The 16,929-nt window shown below is 34.0% G+C and overlaps 2 protein-coding genes across 2 annotated transcripts in view; one reads left to right on the top strand and one right to left on the bottom strand.

The window, feature by feature from the left end:
* Positions 1–209: 209 nt before the first annotated feature.
* On the bottom strand, positions 210–2,794 carry Mettl4 (Methyltransferase like 4). Its single transcript, XM_073086629.1, has 5 exons — positions 2,492–2,794; positions 2,159–2,394; positions 1,462–1,590; positions 802–1,142; positions 210–461 (listed from the first exon to the last, which is right to left on the bottom strand). The coding sequence occupies exons 1-5, from the start codon at positions 2,690–2,692 to the stop codon at positions 325–327; spliced, it is 1,044 nt and encodes a 347-aa protein (XP_072942730.1). The 5' UTR covers positions 2,693–2,794; the 3' UTR covers positions 210–324.
* A 676-nt stretch (positions 2,795–3,470) lies between these two features.
* The window catches only part of Dab (DAB adaptor protein), a 29,259-nt gene continuing 15,800 nt past the window's right edge, over positions 3,471–16,929 (top strand). The window contains exons 1-6 of the mRNA XM_073086638.1: positions 3,471–3,765; positions 6,458–6,559; positions 6,842–6,958; positions 9,379–9,593; positions 12,896–13,039; positions 16,018–16,167. Coding sequence (XP_072942739.1) covers positions 6,919–6,958; positions 9,379–9,593; positions 12,896–13,039; positions 16,018–16,167 — 549 coding nt within the window. The 5' untranslated portion in view covers positions 3,471–3,765; positions 6,458–6,559; positions 6,842–6,918. The remainder of the gene's footprint in view (positions 3,766–6,457; positions 6,560–6,841; positions 6,959–9,378; positions 9,594–12,895; positions 13,040–16,017; positions 16,168–16,929) is intronic.

Raw genomic sequence — 16,929 nt, 5'->3', positions numbered from 1 at the left:
CTACTCACTAATAAGAAATGCCTCTAACAAGAACCATCAATCCCAGCATAATTAAATACACTATAGTATGGTGGTACATGGGTGCTACAGAGTTAAGTACAGAGAAAGCAGTATAAAAGATAAAAAGGATAATACATTCAATTTCTTTCTTAAATTTAATATTCAATTTAATCTTGGAGAAAAATTAACAAGATTAAAAAAGTAAGTACTTCAATATCGATGCATTTATATTACATTTCAATAATACATACAATAGTAAAGATGTTTCGTAAATGTTATCTATACTTAGCAACCGAAAATACACACTGTATTTTCCAGTTGCCATCACCTAACATCATAAAGTGATATGTGTTGCCATTTTAAAGGTTCGTAGCCAACACTTGTAGTATTCGGCAACAGATACCTGGCAAAGAGCTCTAAGACGTGCGGGTTTTCACAATTCACATACTGTGTCAATAAATCTGAAATAGAAAATTACATCTTATAATTATTTGGTAGCGAAAACAGACACCACATTTACCTGCTGTGGATAATATTTTTAAAAGTATGTATGTCTAATTGGTATCTCTTTGGCATACCCACCCCAAAACGACTTGAAGGATTTTAACATATGAGGCATTTTTGGATTCATCTCAATAATGGGAGTTACAAAGGTTATGTCTTTTAGAGAAGGAGGTTCTCAATTAGTATATAACTATTAAACACTCAGGCTTTTTGTTTTATAATTTTCTAATTACATATAGAAAATCCGTGGTAAGTCCTTTATGAAATATAAATATAATATAAAAATAATTTACATACCTAACAAAGGTAGCTTATGTGAGTGCAATGCACTAGGGACACTTGCAAACATATGATTATGGGGTATTTCCTTCACATCACCAACTTTTCCTATAATCACTCTCTCATATGGCTGTTTCTTGCAACCTGTGCCAAAATCACACAATGGCTCCAAGTCTATTGTCAATTTCAACCAGTACCATGTAGTCACATATTCCACACCCCACTTGGGAAATATTAGCTCCTTCACAGCATTTATATTACTTGGTGAATTTGTACACCAAACAGCAACAAGACAGTTATCAGATAGCAAATCCCTAACTGGTAGAGCTGCTATATCTTCATTGTACATCATTGAGTAACTGTTAAAGAAAAAGAAGCTTTATAGTGGCATTTTAAACCATTCATTTTTTGGAAATCTTATTTAAATTTTGTTTTTATGTTTGAAGGACATTTTTATGCTTCAAAGAAAAAATAACATATATCTTGATTGGTTCATGTCCTTCGGAGAAAATTGTGATCATCGCTATTTTTACAAAGAAGTCAAAATTTAATATAAAGTAAAAAATGATACAGAGTGACTGTATCATTTTTTACTTATCAGTTAAAAAATACATTTAGGCTACTATATTATTACTGCTTCTTATGTTTAAATAGTTTAATGTAAAATTATCATTATACCTTAACTTTTCATTAGCACCTTTCAACCTCCTTATGTACTTATTCCACCAAGGAGGGTCTGCTATCACTATGTCATATTTGTTACCAGCCAATTTCACGCATTGTGCTTTAACACAGCCACAATAGAACCTAAAATATAGACAAAACTACACTTTATTTACAAATTCTTCTCCCACATGAAGACATGAATTTTGTTGAATAATATAGAGTTTTAACTATAGTATATTATACTTGTGAAGCAAGGATCAGACAGATTTCAAACACTCTAAAGAATGTTAAGATCTTTCCTTCATACAGATTTCGTCACAATGCTTTCCTTCACCATTTATGACTATTGAGTAAATTTTCCCTACTAAAGATAGAAATTTGTCAATTTCCAGCATGAAATTATTTTCAAATCTTGGTTAGGCAAAAGGTTGGACAGTTTGTTTATTAATATAGGGGGAAGTCATAGCGTAGACAATTTACTAATAAACTAACACACATAAGTTTTAAAATTAGAAATGTATGTCTCTTATTTGATGTGGGCATATCGACGGGTCCTATGTAAACTGGTGCAAGTGCGTTTTCACAACTTTACAGTAGAGCGATTTGAATGTTCTAATGCATGTAACTTTAACATTATTCAACATACATAGTTAAAATTTTAAAATGTTATAATTGAATCCTTTTGAAAAAAAACTGCATTATATGTTACCTTGATTTTGGTGGGATTAAGAAATAACTATCTTTCGCTTTGCATTTCAAAGGGGCATCTGAATTATTACCACCACTCATACCATTTAGATCAACTATAGTGGATTCAAATAACTTTGCTGCTAGCTCACGAACCTCTGACGTCTCCATCAAATTGTATTTATTGAAGATATCACATTTGATTTCAGAGGGAAGTTCTTGGGTTAATACACTATACATTTTTTTCACTAATTCAGTCTGTAAAAAAGTTATACACATATTATTATAACAATTAAAAAACATACAGGTATTATTGCAGTTTTTCAGTAATTATCTACAAACAACCTCTACAAACCTCTTTCAAAATATTATCTGACCCCATTTTTCGTTTTCTGTCTTTAGATGCCTTCGTAGTACTTTTTATTGAAAATATATTTGATGAAAGTGCAAAAGACTGTATTTCGCCGGTATCTGTCGTCACATCTTCATACATTTTCGAAATAAATTGACAGTGATCTATCATGGTACTACATTCACTTTTATATAAAATACTCATTTTATTTCAAGTTAAATATACCTGCACTGCACAGTTGAATATTCCTACTTATTTCAAACATAGGAAATTAATATTATTACTGCATTGTTTTGCATATATTTATTATTTACATTTGATTTGACAGTTGACACTGTCCTATTGACAGTTGACACAGATACAGATAGTAATAGTGTTACAGGCAAAGAGAATAGTAATAATATACGTATTTAATATCGATACTTAACAACCAAAACGATAAAAATATATGTGTAGGTTCGAGATACCATGAATGAATAAAGTATTATTTAGTTGTTTTAAATTTAATTTTTGTAAATTTTTGTACTGATTTATTACAATCACACTATATTATAACATAAAATAAATTACTTTAAATATTACAGCGTTTTTATGCCTATGTCTTTTGTTTGTCATTCTTTAACGTTAACTTTGTTATTTAATAAAAAAAACCTTTCAAAATAAAATCAATGGGCAAAGGAAAAGATGTCATAATGTCTTCGCATATTGTTGTATAACAAAGTAATAACAAAAACTTATTTTGAGTTATTTACATTATCATTTAAGGCTCTATTATTGATTATATTAAGTATTATGATCGTTTTTAACTATCTATATGACTATTTTATTATTTAAACGTTAATGGTGTGCTTATAAATATTAACTAGAGCGTAGAATTTGACTGAACGCGTTCGTTTTCAGTGAAAGACTGTCAAGCACATTAAGATATGTCAGTCATATGATATGTCAAAATTCGCTTGAAATCGCTTTTGTTGTCTTTCTTTATGTCATTGTAAATTCTTTCAATTCATTCAAGTATGGAGTTGTTTGTGAGAATACGTTGGTCATACTAAAGAAGTCAATGCTCAAATAAATTAGCATCGAAGTACGAAATAGTGTTATATTTATTCAGATTAAATGAAATATACTTCATTGTCATTATATGAAATTGTCGTTTAATTCAGTGCAAACAAAAACTGGATACATATTGTGTTTTTTTGTTGATCATAAAAATATATAATTATTGATGATTTTATAATACCTTGGAATCTGATTATTCGTTATGGTCATTTCTACAGGTGAGTGAATAATATTTTCATACAGTAACAGTCCACAATAGCTGTTTTCATGCTTGTTAAAGACAGTTTAACCCTTCTTCAGAGTTTATACTTAGCCCGCTTTAATTCGATGTATAGAATTACCAAAGGGGGATTATATGTATTAAATGTTGGTTAAATGATGCGTTCAATCTAATTTCCGTCATTTTAACTTAGTGTAATGGCCATACACCAACTTATTTACTGTTTTTTACACATCTGTTACTAAGGTATTAGTTCTCGTATTAATCAAACTGCATGCACGCGCCAGAATTATTAAATCTAATAGTAATATAACTCTTTTTGATTGGTCTTAACATAAAATTGTTAAATTCATTCATAAAATACATTTACTTTTTTTGGGATGCTCTACATTTACACTACAGCTTTGCAAATCTTAAAGTTTAAATTTCATAAAGAAACCCAAAATGATGATGTTAAAATGTTGCTTACTTACCCTCAAACCATACTATGAAGATGCCGTAAAATTATTTAAACTGTTTCCCATACCTAGTTTACATAAAAATGTAAACCTAAAAATTCTGAAATATATTTTATACTTTAGTATTGTTCATATTAACCTAGTGACAATACTTATAAATAACAGACAAATTTAAAGTAAAATAAGTATTTTTATATCTGCCTTTATAAATGTTCTTTGTTAATTTTATGTTACCTGGTGTGAAAAATATTATATTTTATAATATGTGTTTTATAAATTAATGAATTGAGCTAAGTATTTTTTTTACTTATTAACACAATTAAACATATATGCAAAAGGGATAGTTAATAGCCATAACTAATTTTCTCTTTATTTGTGCAAATTGTAAAATATTTATTTAATGATATTGTATAGAACATTCCTAGGAATAATATAAGTTTTTATTCCACATGTTATTTACATTGGTGAAGGAAAACATCGTGAGGAAACCTGCATACCTGAAAGATTAATAAAAAAAAATCTTAAAGGTATGTGAAGTCTACCAAGACGCACTTGGCCAGCGCGGTAGACTAAGGCCTAATCCTTCTCATTCTGAGAGGAGACCCGTGCCCAGCAGTGGGACAGGAATGGGTTGATGATGATATTTACATTGGGGATATATTATTATTGTTATGATTTTTTTTGACAATACTTAGTTCTCACAATTAATTAACATAACTAATTAACTAATAATACTCGTCTGCCGCAGTAGTCAGAATTTGACCATAATATTAATCCCAGATAAAAATTACAATTAACATGAACCGAACAACATGTAACATAAAGAAATCAACATAACATGAAGAAAAGACAAATAATTAAAGTAATTAGTAAGTATTTGTCTGTTATGATACCAAATCCAGATTTGAAATCCAGTTTGGTGTCAGCCTTGTACCTGGACTTGATCCCAGACTTTATCTCTTCATTGCTATTAATTGTACCCAACATTTGTAGATGACCTTATAATTTTATTTTTACGTATAAATTATAAACATTATTATAATAAATAAAAAGATTTTTAAATATATTGATGACTGATTTTTTTGTAGTACAGTGTCCATTAAAAAATGTAAAAATAGTATTCAGTAATTTCTTTAGTATACACCATTATAAGATAACTTTTACAATATTTTTAATATTATTTATTTTAAAGAAAAAATCTTTTCTGTTTAAGCAATGTATAGCTTACTCAATGAAGTATATTTTTAAGTTTTGGATATTACAAATATACAAAAATCAATTTACTATTTCACAAAAATTAGTGGGTCATTCTTACAACAACAAAAAATATGCTGTAGAGTAATTTTAATTCTGTGTATTTCATTCATAATATAGAGGTCAGACACCTTAAATAAATAACTGTTTAATAATGCACTATCACAATACATTTAAACATTCTTTGTTAACAACTAACAGGCGAGATAACATTAAGGAAATGACATTTGATAAACAAAGATACCCTATCTGGTGGAGGAGTAACAGTGAATAATTGATACATTTATCAGGCTGCCACCCAAACTTGACACAACGACTTTTGACCTTTACACACCGCAAACGCAAAATAATAGCTAATTAATAACTAATTACGCATTATGAACATTATTCTATACAAATTGTGCTCTTTTAACATTTATTTACGTTAAGTAATTGAGAAAATGTTACAATTTTCGCTTACGTACAACTAATTTACATTCGAAAATAACTAACGTAACTGTTAAATTGAATTATCAAAATAAATGCAAACTACTGCATTATGAAGGCGAATTCAGAATTAATTGAAGCTGCCATAAATGTAGTACGATGTAGAGATCGGGGACGAATATTGATCAAGGGTTGCCAGTCGCGCTTGTGTGCGGCGCACCCCTCACACCGACAGGGTGCGTGCGCTAATGTGCGCGCGACCGCCCATGTGCCGGCAGCCGTCGCAGGGAACCGTGCCCTGAATGACACGATTATAAACACTAATGCGCTATTCGATAAAATATCCTCTTTTCATCTACTAATCGCACCAAACGTTACATCCAAAACGAAATGTGAACGAAAGCGCCGCGAGAAAACGCTCCCGCCGGGGCAGCGATGCCACCACGAAAATCAATAAACCTCGTAGTGGATCACGAATATTGCATATGACTTTACTAAGTGTCCCATGCGTATCGCGATCGTGTAGTGTACAATAGTGTATTTACGTTTCAGTGGTACCGAAAGGTCACTAGGGCGAGTTCCTGATGTTCAATCACAAGTTACCGACTGACTTTCCAATGCAAACCCTTCGAAAGAAAACCAGCCCTTGCAAATGTGAGTTCGTATGTTGTACAGCTCGATCCGCTTATCATTTACAACATATTTTCTCTACTCCTTTTTTTTTGTTTCAAATATTCTTACGGTCATGCGGTGTTTTAGATAGCGCTAAATGTAAACGACCACAGTAACGCATCCTAGCTTTTGGACTGTATATTTTGCGTTTGTTGTAAGTTGCATGGTCCGGCTCTGACATTCACCACTAACTAAGATGTCAAGTCACCCGTGCGTTCACGAGCTAGTCTCATATCATAATTAGTGAACCCTGGTTTTGAACAGAGGGTGTGTTGTGGGCCTTGGCGGTGGAGCGGTGGTGCGGCGGGCAGTAACTAACTTTAGTCGGTTTGTAAGGAATAATGCAGGTGTGTCATTTCCAGCATCTTCTGCGGCAGTTCGGTGAGTACCGCGTTCGCATTTCACGCTTCACTGTGTATTTAGTCTGTAGACTATTAGTTATGAACAACTTCCTCCCCTATCTGCTCCCTACCTTGGTTAATTTTAACTCGCACGTCACACGTGTTAATATGCTATCAAGGTTTGTTAAGCAAAATAAGTTGAACAGTTTGCACTATTCATCGTGTGCATGTATTAAGTATTAACCTTGTTATTTCAATCCACACTTGTACATAAGAAGTTCGAAGTAATACCCTTGTCTGAAACTGTACAGAAACCGCCAAATGGTATGTAAATTGTAAATGATTGCAGATGCGGCGCCGTTGGATTCACTCAATGTCAACATGCATACGCAGTTTGATTATCTTAAGGCCAATATATAATTGTGAAACATTAAACATCCTCTTCGTATTGTTTAAGGAACTCTTGTTTAAGGAGTAACGCCTCGCTATCTTTAAACATTGTCTTTTGTGATTTCCTGGTAATAATTTAATTTGTGAGCTACAAAGGAAACAAACTGTTCAGCTCGTTTCGCGTGTCTTGTGACGTCAGCCTCTTTCATCTGCTGTCACAGCAGTGGCGAGGAAATGAAGCAAATTAAATGAGAGTATTGCCCGCGCCAGGGATTAAATATATAGGGCTATAGAGTGGACATTGTTAAGATTTTCGTACAAAAAAAATATTCAGCTTCACACCGCAAAAGATCGCCGATTGATGTTTGATAGAGATTTCCGAACAACTTTTTCCGAATTTATAATAAGTCGTGAATTAAATTTTACTTCTACATGTCCAGTCTATTGCTACTATATGAATGTCTCTGGCCCGCGCTCATTCTGACTCTTTACATGTTACGATCTTATCACTCTTCACTTCTTACGCTTATCTTGTTATTTACATGTTTATCGCGTTTTAGATATTGATATAATTTATTTACATGCTATTTTCACCACCACGTTGAAAGGAATGTCTATATTCTACTAGCCTTGACTCTTCCAATTACGTCTATCAAATAGTAACATATGTGGAGCTCCGATTAATTGAATATGACACAACAATCCAAGAATATCCATGCTTAAGAGATACATTCTGACCGTAACACATACCGCGGATAGCTTATTTAACTATGAATTATGATTCAAATAGAAACACAAATAACATCTATAGACCACTCAGATTGTACTGTACGTAGCCGTAATGATTGTGAATTTATAACGTAGGTTTCATAATTTTACCGAGTGGGATGTGATAAACATTACATTACATTAATATAACGCAGGACGTGTACTACTTAGGGCTTAAATTACAACTACACTCTTCAGACATAAAGCGTGTCAGACACGTGCCGTATATAAACGGAGACTTACCATGCGAATATTGCGGTCAAAATTTTCCGTTAAACAACGATGGACACTTGACAGGGATCCTCAGGAAATAAGGCACTTAGGCACCGAAGCAGAGGTCAGAGTGTCTCACAGGTACAGCTGAGACCTCGAATGGAGACTCTAAATTTAAAAACAGGAAATTCAATTAAACGGCCAGTGATGCACCGTAAACAGGGACCGAAATAGGACAACGGCGCACACTTTTATTTCGCTCTCCAAAGTATCTGTTACTCTTTCAACTCTGACGTTTGATATAAAAATGACTCCCAAAAAGGGTGAAACGAAATCTCTCTTGAGCAAAGGTACAAGCTTCGTGTTATTTTGTGTTCGATGTGATCTCTGTGTGAATTATATGTGTTTTTGGCAATTTGTTACGCTTACAAATTTAGACTGTTTACACGTTCAATACATTGTGTTTCGTCCGTAGTGTAGTTGGTTACGATTGCTCTACAGAGCATCGCAAATCGACAATTTCTGTGACTGTTCTTGCTTCAAAGTTTACCTTCATATCTTGGAGTTTCACATCATATCTTGGAGTTATGTTTTGTGTCTTATCTTTATCTTAAAATGAATATGCTATATTCTATGATTATAATAAAGTAGGTAACTTAAATCTTTAAATGAACTTTAATTTTTCATCTGTAGTTTTACCATTGTTTTAATGTTTCACATACATCTCTAAAAAGCTTAGATTTGCAAATAACATACTAACATCTCTATTTCCGACTCTTATTACTTATAACTTGATACTAATAATAAATTAAGTAAATTCTATTTTATCGCAATTAGTTTTATTTATATTTATATTAGCGCTCTTGAGATTTGTTCAATTAATTCGTAAATATAGCTAAGATTTAACTCTATTCTACGATCTCAATCTATTAAAAAACTTAGCATGATTCTGTTTAGTCTAGAAACTACTCGTAAAGCAGTAGGTACTTCAACTACAAGCTCCCTTGACTTGACTAATCGATATTTCTAGAACTGCGATTCTCATCTGTTTTTCTACAATGTTTTACTCATCTGTCTGTCCCTCCCCAGACAAGAACGAGCCCGGTCGGTTTCTCGGCGAAGGGGTGTCGTTTCGGGCGAAACTGATCGGCGTTCTCGAGGTGCCGGAGGCGCGCGGTGACAGGATGTGTCAAGAAGCACTCGCTGACCTGAAGATGGCGATACGCGCCGCCGGTGAACACAAGCAGAGGATACAGGTTCACGTCGCGATTGATGGGCTACGACTGCGCGATGACAAAACAGGGGTGAGTTCGTTCGTTTTGGTAAGACTTATAGTCCGCGCCAAACTACTAGTCCGCTCTGAAGTTGTTGCGAGCAGGTGTAGTCATACGATTTGCTATGGCGACGCGATATATTTCTATATTCAGAGCGGACTAGCTGTTTTACGCGGACTATACTAGCGTTGAATTTTAAAGTTGAAGAAAAGCATCGTTAGGAAATCTGCCTGAGATTTCTCTATAAACGGCGTCAAAGGTGTGAGAAGTGTGATAATCTGCATCCGACCAGCGTGTTAATTTTGGCCTAATCCTTTCTTATTCTAAAAGTAAACCTCAGCCCAACAGTGAGTCAATAATGCGTTGTTGACAATGGTAATGATTCACTTGCTGCGACAACACCTATTTTGACACCTATTTATAACAGCAGTATTAAGCTCGAGTGCGAAAGATTTGGTAATATCTTCTTAGTAAGCAGCAACGCTTCTGTAGCTGACTTCAGATATTACTCCAATTGTATCCTAGGTCTATTGATCACTACCATCATAGCTGTACGATTATTTGCTATTTGAATTCATAATAATAATTACTAGCCAGTTTGACGCCAGTAGCGCCACCTATTAGTGTTAAAACAAGAATGGAGACTTATGTTTATTGTGGTCTAAGACAAACGAATCGACGTGGTTTTCCAGCTTAGAACAACAAATGTTAATCGTCCTTAGTTTCCTAGGTTCTTATGCGTTCGAGATTGTCCATTAATTACAATCACTGTTGAATGAAATTATCACCTAGGTGACTGATGGGCTTTTAATTGAATTAACACTTCCATTCGCTTTCTATGAAGAGAAATCATTAGTAACCTAACCATAGGTCCATTGGAAAGCTGTTTAAACGGTAAACTACATCTAGGTAAATGTTAGTTTTGTCCCTGTAGTTCCGGGACTAGAATAGGACTACGGTATCCCCTGCCTGTCGTAAGAGGCGACTAAAAGGGGGCTTCCAGGGTTGCCGGCGGCAAGAGTGGGAGCTCGAACCGTCCGGAGAGCAACCCCGGGAAGGACGGCGGCATGTGTGGTCGCATGCCGTCGTAAACACCAGGTGTGCGGGAGGACCGGGGCATCGCGCTCGGAGGACTCCGGTTGTGTTCCATTGGAGATCCCGGAGTTCTCCACCAAGCGCTGAGGACGGCCACTTTGGGGGGGGGGGGGGGTTTAGTGCGGTAAAAATCCCACATACACTGGCGTCGCTCCCACGTCGTAGGGTACCTTTTGAAGTTTTCCCCTTCGAAAACAAAAAAAAAGGTAAATGTAAGTTTCAATGTAATGATATAAAATGTTAGTAAACGATAGCTGAAAATATCAGTGGCGCCATCTCTGGATGATTTACAAATTCAATATACATCCGCTTTTTTTACTTCCCAAAACATATGTTTTTTTGTAAATAAGAATATGTTAACAAAGTATTTTAACAACAAAAAATTACAACGTAAATCAAAACTATCGAACTCTGAGGTATTTTGTATTGAAATTGGATATACAATGAACTTGAAAACATAAATATTCAATATCGGTTATTGACATGCAACATGAAATATACCTACACATCGTCAAACGCACATGTGTAACATATGAGACGAGTACATTTATCACTTTGCCTTCGTCTTATCAATGTAATTAATATGTTTATTACAGTCCGGAAGACTAATTTTTAATTAATGTAAATAAAACATAACATTTATCAACATACACTCTGTTTACATTGGTTTAATTTAAAATGTTTATCATTTATAATTATATCTCCAATAAATCTATAAAGTCGCAGATTTATTTATTATTATAGTAAGTCCGTTTAATACGTAAGCAAAGAAGTATGTTCATAAGATTTATAAACCGGTGATGGAAATATAATTGTTTTTGGAAGATTGGATTGGCATACCAGGATGCAGCCCATCTGCTGGCGAGTGGTCAGTGCCGCTCATGAACAGCAGCTATAACCAAATCGTTTTGAACTGGTTCTATTTTACACTTTAAATTGGTCACAGATGCGTTCCCGCTCCTACGTACTAAAATGCTGGACTTATATGTAAGTCAACTGGCATCCACGTCCTTCCACCCGCAGAACTGATTCACACTAGAAATTGTTAAATAATAGATATCCTTATTTAAACGTAGGTCAATAACATAACCTTTGGGTAAAAATAAAACAAAAATCCAATTGGAGCAAAATTTTTTTTTCATATCATACTCAACTTAATTCAATTTATATAATTAGTAAATCACGACATTTGCATATTTTTATTTCCTTTTTTTAAACTAGGTTTTGCATGTGTATTCGTTCGCGGTAATATTTGCCAATCAAAGTCATATTTTGTTAATCTAAACAGATCTAAACAGTAAAAGGTCGATTATTGTTGCTGCCCAGGGACATCTAATACTTGGTACAAATAAGACAGGAGCTCATCCAAACTTAACACAAATTCGTGGCTATCCCTGACTTAAGTTAGAACGTCTCATATCCCGTCGACCCGCGTGGCTGAGCAGTCACCATACCAATTTGAAGTGTAGATGATACGGGGTTCCGATTTCTGTTCTTGGTGTGCGTGTTTGTGTATTCGTCTTTGTATGCTTGGGTGCAGAAAACTTTTATTTTTATCCCAAAAGTCTTCACATGACAAATTCGTGAATATCCGCTTAAAACGATAAACAAACATAAATTAATTTAAATCACCTATACCTAATATCTAAACACAGATAGAATTTTTATGTCTATAAGAAAAACTTAAGAGAAAGGTGAATGACCGTTCTACTGCCAATATATGTACCTATCTAGCATCTAGTAATGACATCGATTATCTGTGCCCCAAATTGATGAGAGCCTAACGGTACTTGTATTAACGTGGGTACAACATAAACGATTAGTTTTTAAATAGATCCTTTTTACGATCACAAATTAGAATTTTTAAATAAATATAGGTACATATAATACTACAGGCTATGGGATAAAAAAGGTATATCTAGATTAAGTATTTCTTAAATTAGAATGCTCATATGGTAAATTAAATTTAAATATTTGTATTATTTTACGGACGGTATAATTTTGTTATAATTTTAAATGTGATTTAAAGATAAATCATCAATGCTAAATGAAAAGTCCAATACGTACATACATATTTGATTTAATTTATTATTGCACATCATATATGATCATGAGTTCCAAACATTATTTTGTATACCCTGATATGCCTAAATCAAGCAACCAAGTTATAAGAAAACCTCTTCAAAAGTGAAGTATTACGCATGTGAGGGTGTCTAAGCTCTTCGTAAAATTTCCAGGACTCCCTGTACCACCATCCGGTGCACAAGATATCGTTCATCGCGCAGGACATGACGGACTCGCGGGCTTTCGGATACATATTCGGCTCGCCAGACACCGGGCACCGATTCTTCGGTATCAAGACTGATAAAGCTGCTAGTCAAGTGAGTTGGCTTACTTTATTTTGGACAAAAAAAAAACAAATGTAGTGAAAAACCAGTGAGCTTTATATCAATCTCATTTAAGGCTTAGTTTAAAGTTGTAGGAAAAAAATTACCCGACTGCGAACCAGAGGTTGAACTTTTTCCTTTTGTTTGTCGTTTATTAGTATTTGTTATTTTCCAGAATTTGATCCTTATAATCTGCACTATCTGATTGCGCAATAATACAGGTCTGGTGTTCTTTCGAAAACTAGTACATTCCATTCCCGGCTAAGAAGACATATTTTTTTATTTAATTACGCAATTTAGTTTTTTTTTTTTACCAAAAAATGATCTAAATTTCTTATAAGCACATTTGGTATAAAATAATGATATACGTACAAGTCATCTATGTAATAGGATACCTAACGGTTACACAACGTGCCTATTCATAATATTTGATGCGGGAACGGTATTAAAACGACCTCAATCCGGAAAAATCGGGGCTTGCCAAAAGTCCGGGTCATTTGAGTGGATTACTTGTGATATAAGCCAGATGTCTGCGGACATAACCATCTAGTAAAGGCAAACCAATTTACACTGGAGTAAAACGATTGCTATTTGAGGAGAAACTGAAGTCGGTATAAAATGAGTTTAAAAATATTTTATACGTGTTCTTCTTATTATTGTCGCGTATTCTACACACAGTAATCGGTGGAAAAAACATTTTATATCTTAAAATTGAACAGTATATTTTTATACATAAAAATCGATAAGTACCTATACTGCCTAACAATCAATATTTTTAATTTATAATAAGAGAATAGAGTCCGGACAGATAGACGGACAGACAACGGAGGCGTTGTAAAAGGGTTCTGTATTTACCTCTTGGGTACGGAAACCCTTAAAATGACTTAAAAGGTCATCGTTTCACTTAAATTTCTTCTTTATTAGGCTTAGTTCTCAGGAGCAATAACGCATTTGTGATCGACCTCAACTAGACCTATAATCTCTATACCTATATGGCATTAACAGTGTTTTACAGGCTCCACAGAATACCAGCGTTTCAGGTGACTAAGTTTACCTGAAACATTAAAGCTGAGTGGAGACCTTTTCGGTTAGAAAAAAATATAATATTATTGTATGCAATTTTATATTTGTGTTTATTGTATATTTTTTGCCGAATAAATTATTTTCTTTCTTTCTTTCAATAATGTGACAAGAAAATGAACTTTTTTTTAATAATATTGGAGTGGCAAACGATCATGCAGTCTACCCGATGGTAAGTGGCTACCGCCGCACATGGACATTTCTAATCAACCCCAGGTAGATTAGATTTTTTTGCACGGCACGGTAAAGTTTATGTTAATAATCTATTCATATTGCGGGTTTGTTTTTCTCGATGTACCGGTTAAAGATAGTTGTATAACTATCGCAACATAAACAGTAAGGCATCGTAGTGTTTATGTAACGGAAATTCTTCCGCACTCGTATCGATTGGAAAATTGACTTTCCCTGTGGAGTACGTATCCGTCCTAGTATTATAAATAATGGCTAGGTAATAGGATAGGTAAGGATTTGCAATCTACTGTGTATCTAATAATATAATGTCGGACTGATTATGATAAAACTTTGCAAAATTGTTCACTTGAAGTTTGAAGGTAGAGGTTTAGTTTAAGTTTTGAAGGTGAGGTTACGTTAAGAAATAATTTAATGAAAATAAAACCTCGACTACTCAGAAAATCCATAAAAATATTTTTTTTAATTATTCTCATTTCGAAATTTTACGTGTAAGCAAATTTATTGGCCTCACAGGGCGCCTTACATTGGGGACTCTAGGCATGGGCCCCTTGTGCCCTTAGATGGACTAGCTTATCTATAGATGGAATAGCTTGTGTCAGCAATTTATGACCCACTTCTAAACGTGATCCTTACAAGATATTCTAATTATGTTCAGTAAAGTGCGCTTGTCATTTCAACATTTACATGTAAATAAATGTTATGTTACTATATATGATCATAGCAGCGTGGTACTCGGAAAGGAAATGCCCAATTGAACGAATACTTTGTCAATTAAAACGACAGCAATGGGATCAGATATACATTTGTTATTAAGGGGCTGTTATAACAGGGCATTGTTAAAATAAATTAATATTTTTAGTTTTACTTAATTGTCTGTGACGTGGGTATGATATTTAAATTAGTTTAAATTCTAATGCGAACGTTAAGTATGTATGTACACGTATTATTTTAAATTTCTAATTCAAATTTATAGCTTTTAGACATTTTGGAAGTATAAACTTGAATTTTTTTGTTCAAATCCATAAGGAATATATGAAATACTTTCAATATTGAAAATTTTGAGTCAAATAATGTTAATATAATTATTGGTTGGAGATTACTATTGAGTGTTTTAATTTTTTGTAGAATAATATTATTAATTTAAAGTTACGTTTTTAACGATTCCGTTGTTGTATCTTTTGTAATATCATTTGACCCTCGTGGCGGAGCAATATACCGGCCTGAGACATAGAAAGTTCTAAGTTCAATCTTTGGCCAAACAATATTTCTACCCAATAACAACAGTATTAAGGGGTGCTTTGTCCTGGGTTGAAGGGTGTGATAAGAAAGACATACTTTTCTGAGGCATTCCAGCTTAGTCCTGAGGGGTGGCGCCGCATCTTGGGCCGACCTCATGTAGGAATATAATATTATCTGGGAAAGATCACAGATGTCCATGGGCGACAGTAGCCACTTACCATCAGGTGGACTGCATGGTCGTCTGCTACTCTTATAATATAAAAAAAACAGACATCTTAAAGACTTATTTAAATTTCTATTTCGATTTTGACTATGGATATTTATGTATACGTCTTTGTGCGCGTATCCATCACTCCAAAATCCTTGTATAAGTGTAGAATAGTATTTTCTTTCTTATCTTCTTTCTTGAGTTTTGTGTGAATCAAGGTATGCTCTTTTAAGTATCTTAATATATATTTCAGGTAGTGATAGCAATGAGGGACCTGTTCCAAGTGGTGTTCGAGCTAAAGAAGAAGGAGGTGGAGATGGCGAAACAGCAGCTGGAGAGCAAGACGGTAACCAGCACCCTCGTCAGGCACCCAGTTACCACCACGACGGATATTAAGACCAAGGTAATATATTACAACTTGTTGATACTACAACTATGTAGATATAAAGAACCAGTGGTTCAACTCAAGTGGCTCCACTGTCACATTAATTTTTGCCAAACTGCAGTGTCTCGTGATAATGCAAGTGTGTATTTTGCTCGATGGGTGTGTATTAAGAGATATACTTTAACAGCTTGCTAACTTAGTCTTGAAATGTTGCAACGCATTTTGGCTTACTGAGGCATACCTTTTTAGGGTTGAATACAGATATCCATATGGGCCGCACGCAATTCCCATTGGGAACAATTGCTTACTTCTTAAAGTCTAAAGAAATGTATATGAACAATATACTGATGTTTTACCTTTCTTATGATGTAAATTTATTTTATAAATATTGGAATTTATTTTACATTCCACAATGTTACTTTGGGCAGATATCCAGTAAATCTTAATCCTCTCTAAAAATAAATACAATATTTTGTAGAGAACTAATATCACCACAGAATGGCTTGTCAAAAACTGACAAAAAAAACTAAATGTATAAAAATGAAAAGCCAATTGTTATAAATGCACATTCCAAAGAAATCCTACCTAAGACAATGTAATGTTATAAGTAGAATGCGTATCACAATATACAATTGAACAATAATAACACGTATTGCACACAGCAATTTGTGTCGCGAACTCGACTAAACATCCCGTGCATTCCGTTCATATCGTGAGGTGCGTTTCATTCATTCGCTGGATGTCCGAACTATTGTAAGGTGACGAGTGACGGACATAGTA

The sequence above is a fragment of the Epargyreus clarus genome, unplaced genomic scaffold, assembly GCF_041222505.1.
Source record: "Epargyreus clarus isolate Ecla_fem2 unplaced genomic scaffold, WU_Ecla_fem_2.2 ptg000024l, whole genome shotgun sequence".
Classification (NCBI taxonomy): domain Eukaryota; kingdom Metazoa; phylum Arthropoda; class Insecta; order Lepidoptera; family Hesperiidae; genus Epargyreus; species Epargyreus clarus.
This window is presented reverse-complemented; position numbering and strand designations above follow the sequence as displayed.

What these genes read in the sequence shown, in the direction of transcription:
- Mettl4 (XM_073086629.1), bottom strand. Translation starts at nt 2,692, where the DNA reads ATGAGTATTTTATATAAAAGTGAATGTAGTACCATGATAGATCACTGT. An exon ending in CAGATAATATTTTGAAAGAG is followed by an intron (nt 2,395 to 2,491) that starts GTTTGTAGAGGT and finishes ACTTTTTTACAG; the next exon opens with ACTGAATTAGTGAAAAAAAT. An exon ending in TTAATCCCACCAAAATCAAG is followed by an intron (nt 1,591 to 2,158) that starts GTAACATATAAT and finishes TCTATATTTTAG; the next exon opens with GTTCTATTGTGGCTGTGTTA.